This window comes from Carassius auratus, chromosome 23, assembly GCF_003368295.1.
Source record: "Carassius auratus strain Wakin chromosome 23, ASM336829v1, whole genome shotgun sequence".
In the NCBI taxonomy this organism is placed as follows: Eukaryota; Metazoa; Chordata; class Actinopteri; order Cypriniformes; family Cyprinidae; genus Carassius; species Carassius auratus.
In genome coordinates this window covers 11,800,076-11,813,400 of record NC_039265.1, presented here as the reverse complement: position 1 = coordinate 11,813,400, position 13,325 = coordinate 11,800,076, and the positions used below count along the sequence as shown (strand labels likewise).

Below are 13,325 nucleotides of genomic sequence, written 5' to 3'. Positions count from 1 at the left end.
CCTCAGGTCAAATATTAATTTATCACCAATGGACTCTTTGACAAAAACCTCCTGCTCCGATGTCCAGATCTGAATTTTTAAAAATTACAAGTAAACATTATAGTAAAAATAATTATGATTGATCTTCCTCTATATTATATTAACAGCCTAAGCACCATAAGATCACCTTTACACTATAAAAAAACACTATATTTCAGTCAGCCTATATTAATAACCTCTATGTATTAAAAAACATAGAATACCGTTCTTACCAAATTCATTCAACACATTATTAAATCATAACTAGTTTTTAAACACTTAACAGGAACTTTTAGATCTGATTTCAAAGTTACTGCGTTTATAAAACAACTCTATGAAAGACTCCGATCACGTATCTAAAAATAAATCGCTATAGTAAAAGAGAAATAATAAGAGGAGTGAAGTTTCCTACCGTTCTGCTGTGTTTGGTCCTCACGCGCGTCCGACGCTCTGCGGCGCGTCTCCGCCCCTCACACGCGCGTTAACAGCGCTAAATTAATCATCTGTGCTAATTATTATACATTTACTTCATTGTCAGCTTCAGGTACTTCATTTATTATTGTTCAATGAACTGTTTGAAACAAAAAAAGTTTGTATTCGACAATACAAGTAGTGCTGTCGACACGCGGCTATTGATAGTGATGCTACAGTCAAAAATCAGTAATAATTCAAACTTATCAAAATAAAATATAAAATAATAGTTTCTATTTTAATATATATATATTTAATATTAATATCATTTATTTGTGTGATAAAAAAAACACATAATAAATCATTCTGATCTCAAACTCTGACCGGTGTGTATGTGTGTGTGTGTGTGTGTGTGTGTGTCCACCTGGATGTTCCCGTGTTTGGCTCCTGGGATGATCTGAATCCTCTCAAAGTCCCTCCCCAGGATGATGATGTCACAGCCAGAGTAGTTTGCTTTGCAAATCCGCTCGAAAGACCTGATCTCAAATGATTTGAGTCAAATATTTTTTTGTGTTTTTTATCCTCATGTGTAAGTCGCTTTGGATAAAAGCATCTGCTAAATAAATAAATATAAATGTAAACTTATCAAATTATGGCTTCGTTTCCTTACATGAATATCGAAATATTTAACTCAAATAAACACTTGTATGATGCAGTATTAGAATTTAATTTGGGGTCCTGAAAATACCCTGAACACTGCACAGAGGTTAAGATGACCATTGCTACAAAAATAAAATAAAAATTGAAACTCGTCCTATTTTGTTTTAATTTTCCCTTACTAAATTATACAGTTACTGATGCTATGGACTGTGGGATTACTAACAGACTATTAACAAATATCTGTCTCTAAACCTGTTTTCTCTTTATTAAAACTTGATCTAGAAGCCTACATGATAGAATCAAATACTTTGCAAATCCGCTCGAAAGACCTGATCTCAAATGATTCGCGAAACGCGCTTCGGAGTCCCGATCTGAATCAAATGTTTTGCGAACTCGCTCCGAATCCCAGATCAAGTTATTTCCCAGTGAAAGCGCTATAGAGTTCATTCGCTTGCCGAGAAATGGCGGAGGCCAAAATTGTTCAGATGTGTATAGTGTGCCTTTGTGTTCTAATTAAAAAAACGGCGAGAGGAGGAGGCGACAATTATGATGTTTATTACTGGAAGTGTTGCTCTGCAAACCTTATGTGCCTTAATTTAAATAATTTATTTTCTTACACGATGTGTAACGTTGTTTAATTTAGGGAGTAACTCTGCAGTCCATAATTATTATATGTTCAGTTGAATTTGGCATGTTGTATATTGTTGTAATTAATGTGCAGCAAAGTAAGTAATCTTTGAATAGAGATATCGTGTACTACTGCATTTCTAAGTTTGTATTTACTTAGTAATAATCATTTATTATAACACTGTATTCAAGTCATAAATAACAAAACTATAATTTAATTGTGATTGTGTTTGTTTTATTATATACTTTTTAGGCATGTAATAATTCTTTGTTATTTATATAGAGTTTACATTTGTACTGATTTATGTCTGTATCTCTATTTCAGAACCACACACATATACTTTGAAACTTTATTTCAATAAACACCTAAACGGAACATCTCGTCTGCATTCTCTGTGTGGCCACAACCTTCCAAAGACCAGTCAAATTATACAGTCCATAACAATCACCAAAACAACGTCAATTATTAATTCCTCAACGAAACACTATAGTATTTACAATTATGGTCTATTAATTAACCAAAATAAAATGAAATATGTTACATTTAAAATGCATTCCAACAAAAATTCCAGTCAGCATAATCAAAGCTTGATTTGCATGTCGAACATTTACAGTAGGCTATTATTTAAAGAGATCGAAATGAAAGGAAAAGATGAATAAAAACGAATATAGTATAAAAATATAAATAATAATAATAATAATAATAATATACAAATATTACTGGGACAAGACGATCAGTTAATGGACAAAACAAGGATAAAATATTTTTCACGATTTTGTCTGACTCCGAAGCGCACGCTAAGAACGCGCGTTTTTACTGCAGATCACACGTCGAGGACGCGCGTTTTGATGCACAAAGTATGTAATATGTAAAAATGTGGGTCAGAAAGCGGGTTAGGTACAATATTTTCTTTTTTTGCGGTCCGAGTTGCGGGGGTTAGTTGAGAACGGTCGGGTGCGGGTTATTAATACATTGACCCGCGCGTCACTGGCGGGAAACTAGACGCGACAGACGCGAATTTGACTCTCTATTCGCATTTGGTGTGAACGCAGCATGAGAGATGAATCATAAAGAGAAGCGGTTCAAACGAGTCATTTGTTCGTGAATCATCGCATTCAGACTGAAAAGCTGCATTCTCAAACCTGGTAAATGAGATTTATTATTATTATTTATTTCGCGTTGGAGAACAATCTTAGCAAAATGCCGAAATAAACGCAGTTATAGTTTAAAAACTGCTTTTACAAAGGTGATGAATAATATATATTTCTTAGATAATTAGCGAATCAGAGAAAACAAACTGTTGTTGGGAAACATTCTGTTTCCGTGGCAACTTTAGAACGACAGCGTCACGCACCACCGCTTTATGACGTCAGACTCCGTATAAAAGGCCTCGCAGAATCTTTGTAGTTGAGTGATATTCGAAGCAGAGACTCGAGTCTGAGTGAAAGTCTTTGTATTACAGTCTGTATAGATCGAGATCTGCTGAGATTGTACAGAGTGTATCAGATCGAGTTTAAACTGAGATTATTGGATACAGACAGTTTGATAACTGTGCATTAAGAACAGATCTGTCAGTATGATAACTCCAGACACAGTGTCTATAGTGGCGAGAGAGGTGCGTCTGGAGGTTTATCTCAACGGTGTCTTCTACACCGGAGACAGTTGCTTTGTATTAGATGGTAAAGATGTGCAGCTGGAGCTGGAGATCACCGATGCCATCTACGACCTTCTCGGCTTCAGCGGTAATCAAGAGATAGATGTGAAGCTGCAGGTCATGACGGATGACCACATCTCCGTCAGTTCCTGCAGTCCAGGAGAGATGCACGTACAGCTGGAGACTGACGAGAATGAGCACATGTCGGTGTGTGAGGTCAAAGATCTGCAGCTGGAGATGAACAGGAACAGCATCTCGGAGCTGAAGAGCCCTGAGCCGGTGTCTGAAGATGAGAGCGATCCAGTCCCAGCAGGAGCTTCAGGAGAACAAGCCCTGGATGATGAGGAGAACCGCTCAACAGGTGTCTTCTTCATCTTTATTCATGTTTCTCACACTGTTTTATGATGCTGGAAGACAAAGACGTAATACTGTTTTACTATTTCAATGAGTTACTCTTCCACGTCCCCTGAAACCCTTATTTCCAAGAGTAACACCTCCTTGAGATTTCAAGCTGCATCCTCCAAATTTGGCAGAAACCTTCAGACTGATCTGAATTATGATGCTTTATCTTTTCAAACTGATCCGACTTACAGAATTCCTTTAGTCGACTTCAAAATACTGATTGATTTCCATTAGGGGGTGAAAACTTTTGCATTGATTTAATTTTGTGATATTGAACTTCAGATGTGAATAAGTTGATCTTATCTATCTATCTATCTATCTATCTATCTATCTATCTATCTATCTATCTATCTATCTATCTATCTAAAACCAATTGGAAAACAGGTAGCAGAGGACTTAGAAGTGGTTTTTAAAGGTCTAATTGGGTTTGAAATGTTTGGTTTCTTAGAAGTAATATTTTCTGAGTAAAACCTTCCAACTTCAAGTTTTTAAAAGTTCTTTAAAACGTTCAGACAAGGCTTTGGTCAAGTTTGTCATTACGCTCTACTTATGTAGTATCTCTTCTTTCTCCAGAACTCACCACTGGGCAGATGACCAAGAACATTAGTGCAGTCTTCCAGGGATTTTGTGCAGCTTTCCAGGGAAAAATGCCGAACCCTGTTGGGGAAGCTGAAGTGGATCTGATTGGTCCAGATGGATCATATGTCCCAGATCCAAGTGTTCATGAGCCAGAATCTGAAACATATCTGGTCGATTCTGAGCAATCATGTTTCACTGAAACTGATCTGGTTGCTCCTCCAGAACCTAAACTGGATCCGGTTGATCCAGAGGAATCATGCGTCAGCCCGGAAGGTGAAGAGATGCAAATAGAAATGTCATCTTACAATCTGAACTAATTATTCATGTTTAATCTGGCTAGAGATGGTTCTAATGCCGCATTGTTGGTTTTTCTTCTTTTATCAGAAAATACCAGCCCGATGAAGAATAAGAAAGTCCATGGCTTCGTCATGACCAAGAGAACGGAATATGCTACAGTGAGGAACATAAAGAACATCAGCACTTTCCTCCAGAACGACAGACCGAAGCATGTTGGAGTCTCAGCGCGGCCAGATCTGGAGCTGAACGTTCCTGATCCAGAACCTGGAGAGAATCCGGATGATCCTCCTGAAGATGATTGGGATCTGGCTCCTCCACAGGAATCATGTGCACCAGCTGCAAGCGTTCCTGAGCCGGAATCTAAAGTGACATCTGAGCTTTCAATGTTGGAAAACTACGTCCCTCTAAACGTGTTCCAACTGGAGGATCGTTTGGAGAAATACACACCTCTCAAACAAAGACACGTGACTAACGTCTGGCCCAGGGTCTTCATCGGAGATGAGTGAGTCTACAACACAACTCTATTTCTCTTATTGTTCTGTCATTTATTCTGCTTGGTACGTCCTCTGTAAGAAAGACTAACCCAGGCCGTTGTGTTCTTGTGCAGAGAGATGGCCACCGACCGAGATGCTCTGCAGGAGATGTGCATCACTCACATCCTCAATGCTGCAGCACCAAAGAAGCATCTTAAATACTACTTAGGACGTTTTAATGATGAAGACATGGTAGGAACGGTCAATACAGGGTCCAGATATTACAGAGGCTTGCACATCAATTATTACGGCTTGCCTACAGCAGACAGACACTGTTCTGACATCAGCAAGTGCTTCATACCAGCTGCCAAATTCATTGACAAGGCCCTGGAGAAGCGAGCAAGTGAGCTGAGAAACACACACAGCATTTCTCATCTATTAGAGTCCTACAGTCTAGAAATGAAGTGTTTGACCGTCTGACTGTGTTTCTCTCCTCAGGTAAGGTGCTGATTTGCTGCAAGCAGGGTGTGGAGCACTCGGTGACTCTGTTTCTGGCGTATCTGATGATCTGTCATGACATGATGGTGGAGGAGGCCATCGATCACGTCATGAAGGAGAGACGCATCAGACCCTCCAGAGACGTCCTGAAGAAGCTGATGCTCCTCAACGCTGACCTGGTGCTGCAGAGAAAACTGAAACTGCAGGACATCAAAACCGGCTGAAAGAGGAACAAGTGGCAGCTTAAAAAAAGGAGAGCGCTGATATAAAAATAATAAAAATGTGCACAGATGAAAAAACATAACAGCAAGAGCTGTCCTGGTAATGAGCTCCTAGTACTTTTATTCATTTATTAGTTATTTTATGTGTTCATATAGTGCAGAAGAACAAGTGCACAGATAGAAAAAAATGTGTATATAAATAGAAATGTGAGCAAAATAAAAATAATAATTCAGAAGTAAAATCAAACTTTTGCACATAGTTGAATAAAATATTAAAATGAATGGAGCTGCCAGTGCTTTTGTGTATTTAATTCTTATAGTGCAGATGAATAAGTGCACAGATAGTTAAACAGTTCAAATCAAACTTTTGCGCACAGTTATATTAAATATTACAAATATTTCATTTCACAAACACTCAAAAAAATGGATTGTTTGTTTTACACAGATATGTTTTGTTAAAACAACACAAATATATTTAGTTTTCCACCAAAACACAATTGTATTGTGCTTAATCAACTTAAACTGCTTCATTTTAAATTCATCATTTAAAAAAAAAACAGAAGTGACAGCTGAAAGTCGTTTGATGAGGTTGGACAGAGAACAATCACAAGGGTTGTGTATTTGTTGTGGAGCTTTTAGATCGTCTCCTATTGCTGCTTTGCAGGTTGAGACTGGAGAACTTCTGATGCGGTTAAGGAGAGTTAAGCTAATGTCTGCGTACTGGGTCAATCTCCAGGGTCATAGCTGTGTTGAAGGATTGTTGGGAACATCAGAAGTCTAACTACTATAGCTTTGGGTGGATTGTAGATAATAAAGCCCAGAATGTAGGCCTGACACAATTTAAGTTCAGTTCGACTGTACCATGTTCATCTATACCTCCATGGCTGTTTATTATGCCAGTAGTGGACTTGCTGCTACAACTGGCATTGAAAAAGGAAAGTAACGGTACCCCAGAATGGCTTGTTGTTCAAAATTATTTTGAGCAGTTTAAAGAACACCTTGTACTGTATACCGATGGGTCTAAAGATCCCAACAATGGCAGAACAGGAGCGACAGTGAGTATTCCACAATATAACATCACAATTAAAAGAAGAACTTCTGATTATCTTGCAGTGTATACTGTTGAACTCACTGCCATTGCTTTAGCTCTTAATTGGTTGGTTATGAATTATATTGGGGGCATAAACAGAGCTGTAGTTGCCTCAGACAGTCAAGCTGCATTATTGAGCATAAAAACAGGAAAGTCATGCAGACTAGATCTAATATACAAAATTTACCATATATTGTTTCAGCTGCATAGTAAAGGTGTTTATGTTCAGTTTGTTTGGGTCCCTGCCCATGTAGGTATTGATGGAAATAAACAGGTGGATATTCTAGCTAAACAGGCCTTGAAATTGGATGAGGTTAACATCAATGTCTCTCTATGCAAAGCTGAAGGGAAATCTATTATTCAGGAAAAAGTGATTGGGATGTGGCAAGAGCAGTGGGATAATAATGACACTGGCAGACATCTTTACTGTGTGCAAAGAAATGTGTGAGGGGGAAGATCTAGGGATGGAAGTAGGAGAGAAGAGGCAGTGCTGACACGTTTAAGAATTGGCCATTCAGGTCTCAATAGATCTTTACTCCGTAAAGAGAAACATCAGACAGGAGGTTGTGATTATTGCGGTCAGCCAGAAACAGTTGAACATGTCCTAATAGAGTGTAATAATTATACGGAAGAGCGTAGTTGTTTAACATCAGTCCTATATAAAGAAGGGAAAGCGCTTACTTTAGTTAATTTATTAGGAGATGTATCTAAAACTGTTAAAAATCAAGTTATGAGGTTTCTCAAAAATACGGGGTTGTTCTACCGTATTTAATATGTACATATTTATATAATAAGTATGTGCATAGGTGAATAATTCCCTCTGACTATTCTCGACGACCACACTCCTGTCTGGTAGATGGCGGTAAATGCACCTTAAGTTGGTCTGCCAACCGCCAGTTAAACTCTAAAAGAAGAAGAAGAAGAACCGGAAGTGGGGATTTCCAACGCATTTGATGACGGGGCAGAGGAGAGCAAGAGGTACCAGTCAGGTAAGAAAATCTAAAGTTTTTCTTGTGTTGAGACGAAATCTTTAATTTCTCTTAGAGTTTCTGTTTTGGGGTGCTTTTGTTTTGCAGTCTAGTATTGTGTAATCGGTTTATTGCACTGTTAATAGATGATTTTGAGCGTTGGGAGATGTGAAAGCGCACTACTCTTTGTAATGTATTTACTTTAGTATATATACACACTAGGGCTGAAACAATTAGTCGACATTATCGACAACGTCGACGATAAAAAAATTGTCGGTAAATGTTTTTGAGTAATGTTAGTGGTTTGATCTCGTATCTGCCTAATGCGAAAGCCTGCAATAATGCAGTTTGACCAGTGTGGCGCTGTAGCGCAAGATTGTAATACACTCTCCTGATTCAATTCAAAAGAAGAAGATAGCACTTCAGTTTGAGGAAACCGATCTGATCCGAACCCTGGATGAATATGTAAATATATAGTGCACGCCTTCCTCTCAATAACGGCATAAACACAACAAAAACTGACCGCGATGTAAAAGCAGCTCTTAAGAACACATTTGATTACAGCGATGTGGATGTTTGCAGGAACTCTGAGGTTCTCCAGGCGCTCCAGTAAAGAAAAGTCCAGTCACGTTTATTTATATAACAGTCCTTTATGCAATCGATAGCTTTTCAATATTACAATATTACACATGAAAATACAGAGTCAGTGTCGCTAGAATTATAACTTGATTTCCTGTTATAAAGCTGCTCTCCAGTGTGGAGCTAGCTAATGATAAAATCATTTTATAATTGGGGGAAATATTTCATTAAAGTTTTAGTTCTGCGCTAGATCAAACCAAACTGTTTTGATTATCATAATCCAATAAGGTATTTTAAGAGAGATTGTATTTATTAATAAAATGTTTATCCAAAAATAAAACGTCCTATCACTTACCTTAACTTTTATTATAAGAACCTTGATTAGCTGGTTCAGGTGTGTTTAAATGGCTAGATCACCCAAAAATAAACATGTCATTTCTCACCCTCATGTCGTTTCAATCCCGTAAGACCATCATTCATCTTCAGAGCACAAATTATGATATTTTTTAGGGATGACCCGATCATGATTTTTCATGGCCGATAACAATTTTTTTACAAGCAAACTGGACGATTTTTGTTTTTTTTTATCTTTAAGCAACAATCAAGTAAGAAGGAAAGAGTGCATAAACAAGATGTTTATTTGGTATTTAATAGGCTAAACTGGCTTTTGGCTGTTGAAAACAATAACCGTGACAGTTTGAAATGAACGGCAGTAACTGCACAGTAAGCAGACTACATTCAATACAAACACAGATGGTGCAGACATCAGCATTTAGCTTCTGTTTCTGAATTGGGTTGAAACTACAGAGAACTGGCCTTAAATGAAAAGATTAACTGTAACCATGTGAAATTAAAACAACAACTGCATAGTTCTACAGTCCAATATTGAGGAAAAGCTCAATAAAGCCCCTTTCACACTGTGATTCCGGCAAATACAGGTCGCGTAACGACACGTGACATCAGCGCGTGACGTGTAATGTACGAGTCGAAAACATTAGGCAGGTAATACTTTAACTGAAGCTGGAGAACGATCTCTGTGTCACCGTGGAAAGTGAGGAACTATCTCTGATTCATACAGTTTGCACTTTTTTTTTTTTGTGAACGTTGATCTTCCTTCAAAACAGCCGCTAAAAGAGCATTAGATCTGGCTTTTGTGATTTCTGAACCTCCATAAAGGCAGCAATGCAACTGAAATGTTCCCAGAGTCATAGTAAGGACATCAGTAAAACAGTTCATGTGACATCAATGCTTCAGCCACACTTTTACAAAGCTACAAGAACATGTTTTTGTGCAAAGAAAACAAAAATAGTGATTTTATTCAACAAATGTTTGTTTTTCTGCAGATCAACAAAAAAATAACTATAAAACTAGATCTCTCTTTCAGAGAGAGATGATAACGATTCCTTACATAATCCTGGAATAGTATTGTGGAGAATAAACCTTGGGAGAAAGTATGGACCTTGCCTCATAGATATCTGCTTACCAACAAAGACAAAAGAAATAACATTTAAGTTAATTCACAAATGTTACCCAACTAAAGCCTTTCTTAGGAAATATAAGACATTGACGTGAGTTGCTGTTTTTGTCATTCTTCTGAAGAAGACTTCATTCATTTATTTTGGCAATGCTCCTACACTGAAACATTTTGGTCAGATTTTTGGCGTTTATTCAGTGTTATTTTGTAAGTGACTTCTCTTTTTGTTTTCATGATGCTTTCATGCTTTCTTTGGATTGTTTCTATTCAAAAGAGAATATTGGAAAATATTACATAATTTATGTTTCCTGCACACTCACAATTTAAGAGATGCATTATTCGAATGCTTGGTGAAAGAGATGTGTTTTTAATCTAGATTTAAACAGAGAGAGTGTGTCTGAACCCCGAACATTATCAGGAAGGCTATTCCAGAGTTTGGGAGCCAAATGTGAGAAAGCTCTACCTCCTTTAGTGGACTTTGCTATCCTAGGAACGACCAAAAGTCCAGCGTTTTGTGACCTTAGGGTGCGTGATGGGTTGTAGCGTGGTAGAAGGCTTGTTAGGTACGCAGGAGCTAAACCATTTAGGGCCTTATAGGTAAGTAATGATAATTTGTAACTGATACGGAACTTAATAGGTAGCCAATGCAGAGACTGTAAAATTGGGGTAATATGATCATATTTTCTTGACCTCGTAAGGACTCTAGCTGCTGTATTTTGGACTACCTGTAATATAGTTTTGTAATCGATCTATGAGTATGTCATGATCTATAGCTGGACATACTGTTCTTCCATGCAATTCTAAAAACTTCCAAGTTAGTTTTTCTCCATTTGCGTTCAAGACAACGAGTTACTTTCTTGAGAGAGTGAGTATTACTGTTATACCATACACAGTACGTTTTTCTCTGACCTTTTTCAATTGGATGGGGGCAGCAGCTTCTAATGTATTAGAGAAAATAGTGCCCATGTTGTCAGTCATTTCGTCTAATTCATGTGTATTTTGGGTGTGGGACAATGGTTCTTCACAGGCCCACTGTCAGGCGAAACTGGGTTTGCCCAAAAAATAAAATAAATAAATAACCAAAAAAATAATAATATGGCAATACTCGCAGAGATGTAAGGTGTAAAGTGATGTTTATTTACAGTGCTCGAGAGGAGAAACAGTCCCAGTACACAAACGACCCAAAAGCTATATACAAATGTAACAAAGAAAACTGAAACGATAAACCCTATACAAAAGGAAAAGAAAACAAAAATATATATAAATATATCCACGCAAACTCCTCTAATGATCGCTCGTTCACTCGTTAACTGACACCCAAAAGTTCTTTGGGGCTCCTATTTATAGCCCAAGCCCCGCCTCTTTTGTTAAAACCATTGCATAAATTAGTGGGTAAGTATTTTAGGTGAGTATGTACAATTTCCACAACATCACAAAAATATATACACAAAAAAATAGCAAAATATTTACGGAAACAAACTCCAAACCAAAAATAACAAATACAAATGTAGACACACAAAAATTAGCATAATAATAATAATAACACATTTCCATTATCCCCCTAACGAGCCAAGACAATGGACGAGCCGACTTCCGGTTGCTTCGCGCCGACGCGGCCACACACAGCGGTCATGGCACTATTTATCCAGGCCGCAGGGTGGCGCTCGGGTTCGGTCGATCGATGGAGGAGAAGCAACGCGAAAGACCGTCAACACAGACGCTGACAAACACCGAAACACAGGTATGTATTAACATAACATGACGAAACATAAAACATAGAAACAGAAACAAACACAACTCGGGTATGTCTGCATGTTGTTATGCGCAGCAGGGATTCTGAAGGGGATGGAAATAGAGTGGCTATGTTTGCGTGTATGATGACCAGCGTGCTAATGATCCACAACTCCCCAGCAGGGAACGGAGGATGAGGTGTGTGTGTGTGTGTGTGTGTGTGTGTGTGTGTGTGTGTGTGTGTGTGTGTGTGTGTGTGTGTGTGTGTTAACCAACAGGGACAGGTCACCCTGTCACATACAAATAGCAGTTGAGATAGATCAGGCAGGTTATTTGCGAATATTTCTTTGGTGGCTGGAACAATAGTTCTGCCCAGACGGTAACACTGAGACATGGCCATGAAAAAAGTGTTGTTAAACAAAAGTTTCTTATTTATCTCTCTCTGTCTCTCACTTTGGTGCTGTTGTGATGTTGTCACAAAAATGACATACAGTACAGACCAAAAGTTTGGACACACCTTCTCATTCAAAGAGTTTTCTTTATTTTCATGACTCTGAAAATTGTAGAGTCACACTGAAGGCATCAAGGGCTATTTGAGCAAGAAGGAGCGTGATGATGACCTGGCCTCCACAGTCACCGGACCTGAACCCAGTCGAGACGGTTTCGGGGAACTCCTTCAAGACTGTTGAAGACCATTTCAGGTGACTAGCTCTTGAAGCTCATCAAGAGAATGCCAAGAGTGTGCAAAGCACTCATCAAAGCAAAAGAACCTAGAATATGACATCTTTTCAGTTGTTTCACACTTTTTTGTTATGTATATAATTCCACATGTGTTAATTCATAGTTTCGATGCCTTCAGTGTAAATCTACAATTTTCAAAGTCATGAAAATAAAGAAAACTCTTTGAATTGAGAAGGTGTGTCCAAACCTTGTCTTGTCTTGCCTCTCAACAACTATTAAATATTGTCAGTAATTTAGTGACTCCATACGCTGATTCCAACTTTAACTTACCTGATAACGAGCTGATTCACCTTAAGGAGGTTAATTAATATACTGTATAATTCAAGACACTAAAACTTTTAAGGTTCTTCATTTTTTACAATTGTTTTAAAATTGATATAAATTTTACAAAATTGATATTTCATTAATATTTTGTGTAAATTCATGTTTAAATTTAAAATTGTGACTCAAAGCACACTTAGTAATTAACCTCTGCTGCATTTTGAATCAAAAATCACATTTAAAAACAAATACTACTGAGATTAATATATTGATGCTATATATAAATCTTCTAGTAGCTGTGTGTGCAAACTGCCATCGTTAATCTTGCAGAGACGGCGAGCTTGAGCGGGGAGTTCTTTGTCGTGAGTGAGCAGGAGTAAGTATTCTGATTAATTATTTTGTATAGTATTTTAAAATGTAACTCCAGTACGCCATATTAAGTTAATTGCCTGCGAGCTTCTCCTCCTGTCTGTACGGTAATGCGACAGAGAGACGAGTGGTTATGACGCAATCGTTAGCCTATTTTTTACAAAAACTGTTTATACGGGGCCATAATGTAACTTAGAAGGTAATGGAGCCCTTTATACATTGTTGTGTATCTTTAGAAATAAATAATGGACAAACGGAGTCTTTAAACGCC

At 37.8% G+C, this 13,325-nt stretch overlaps 1 protein-coding gene and 1 long non-coding RNA gene across 2 annotated transcripts; both read left to right on the top strand.

The window, feature by feature from the left end:
- Window positions 1-2,757: 2,757 nt before the first annotated feature.
- On the top strand, window positions 2,758-6,191 carry LOC113041327 (inactive dual specificity phosphatase 27-like). The gene is made up of 5 exons (XM_026199795.1): window positions 2,758-3,732; window positions 4,347-4,625; window positions 4,737-5,151; window positions 5,257-5,525; window positions 5,621-6,191. Exons 1-5 carry the CDS (start codon window positions 3,294-3,296, stop codon window positions 5,842-5,844), a joined length of 1,626 nt encoding a protein of 541 aa, XP_026055580.1. The 5' UTR covers window positions 2,758-3,293; the 3' UTR covers window positions 5,845-6,191.
- Window positions 6,192-7,857: 1,666 nt separating this feature from the next.
- On the top strand, window positions 7,858-12,309 carry LOC113041752 (uncharacterized). Its single transcript, XR_003275462.1, has 3 exons — window positions 7,858-7,920; window positions 11,522-11,693; window positions 12,250-12,309. It is a non-coding gene; the product is annotated as an uncharacterized LOC113041752 (long non-coding RNA).
- Window positions 12,310-13,325: the final 1,016 nt, after the last annotated feature.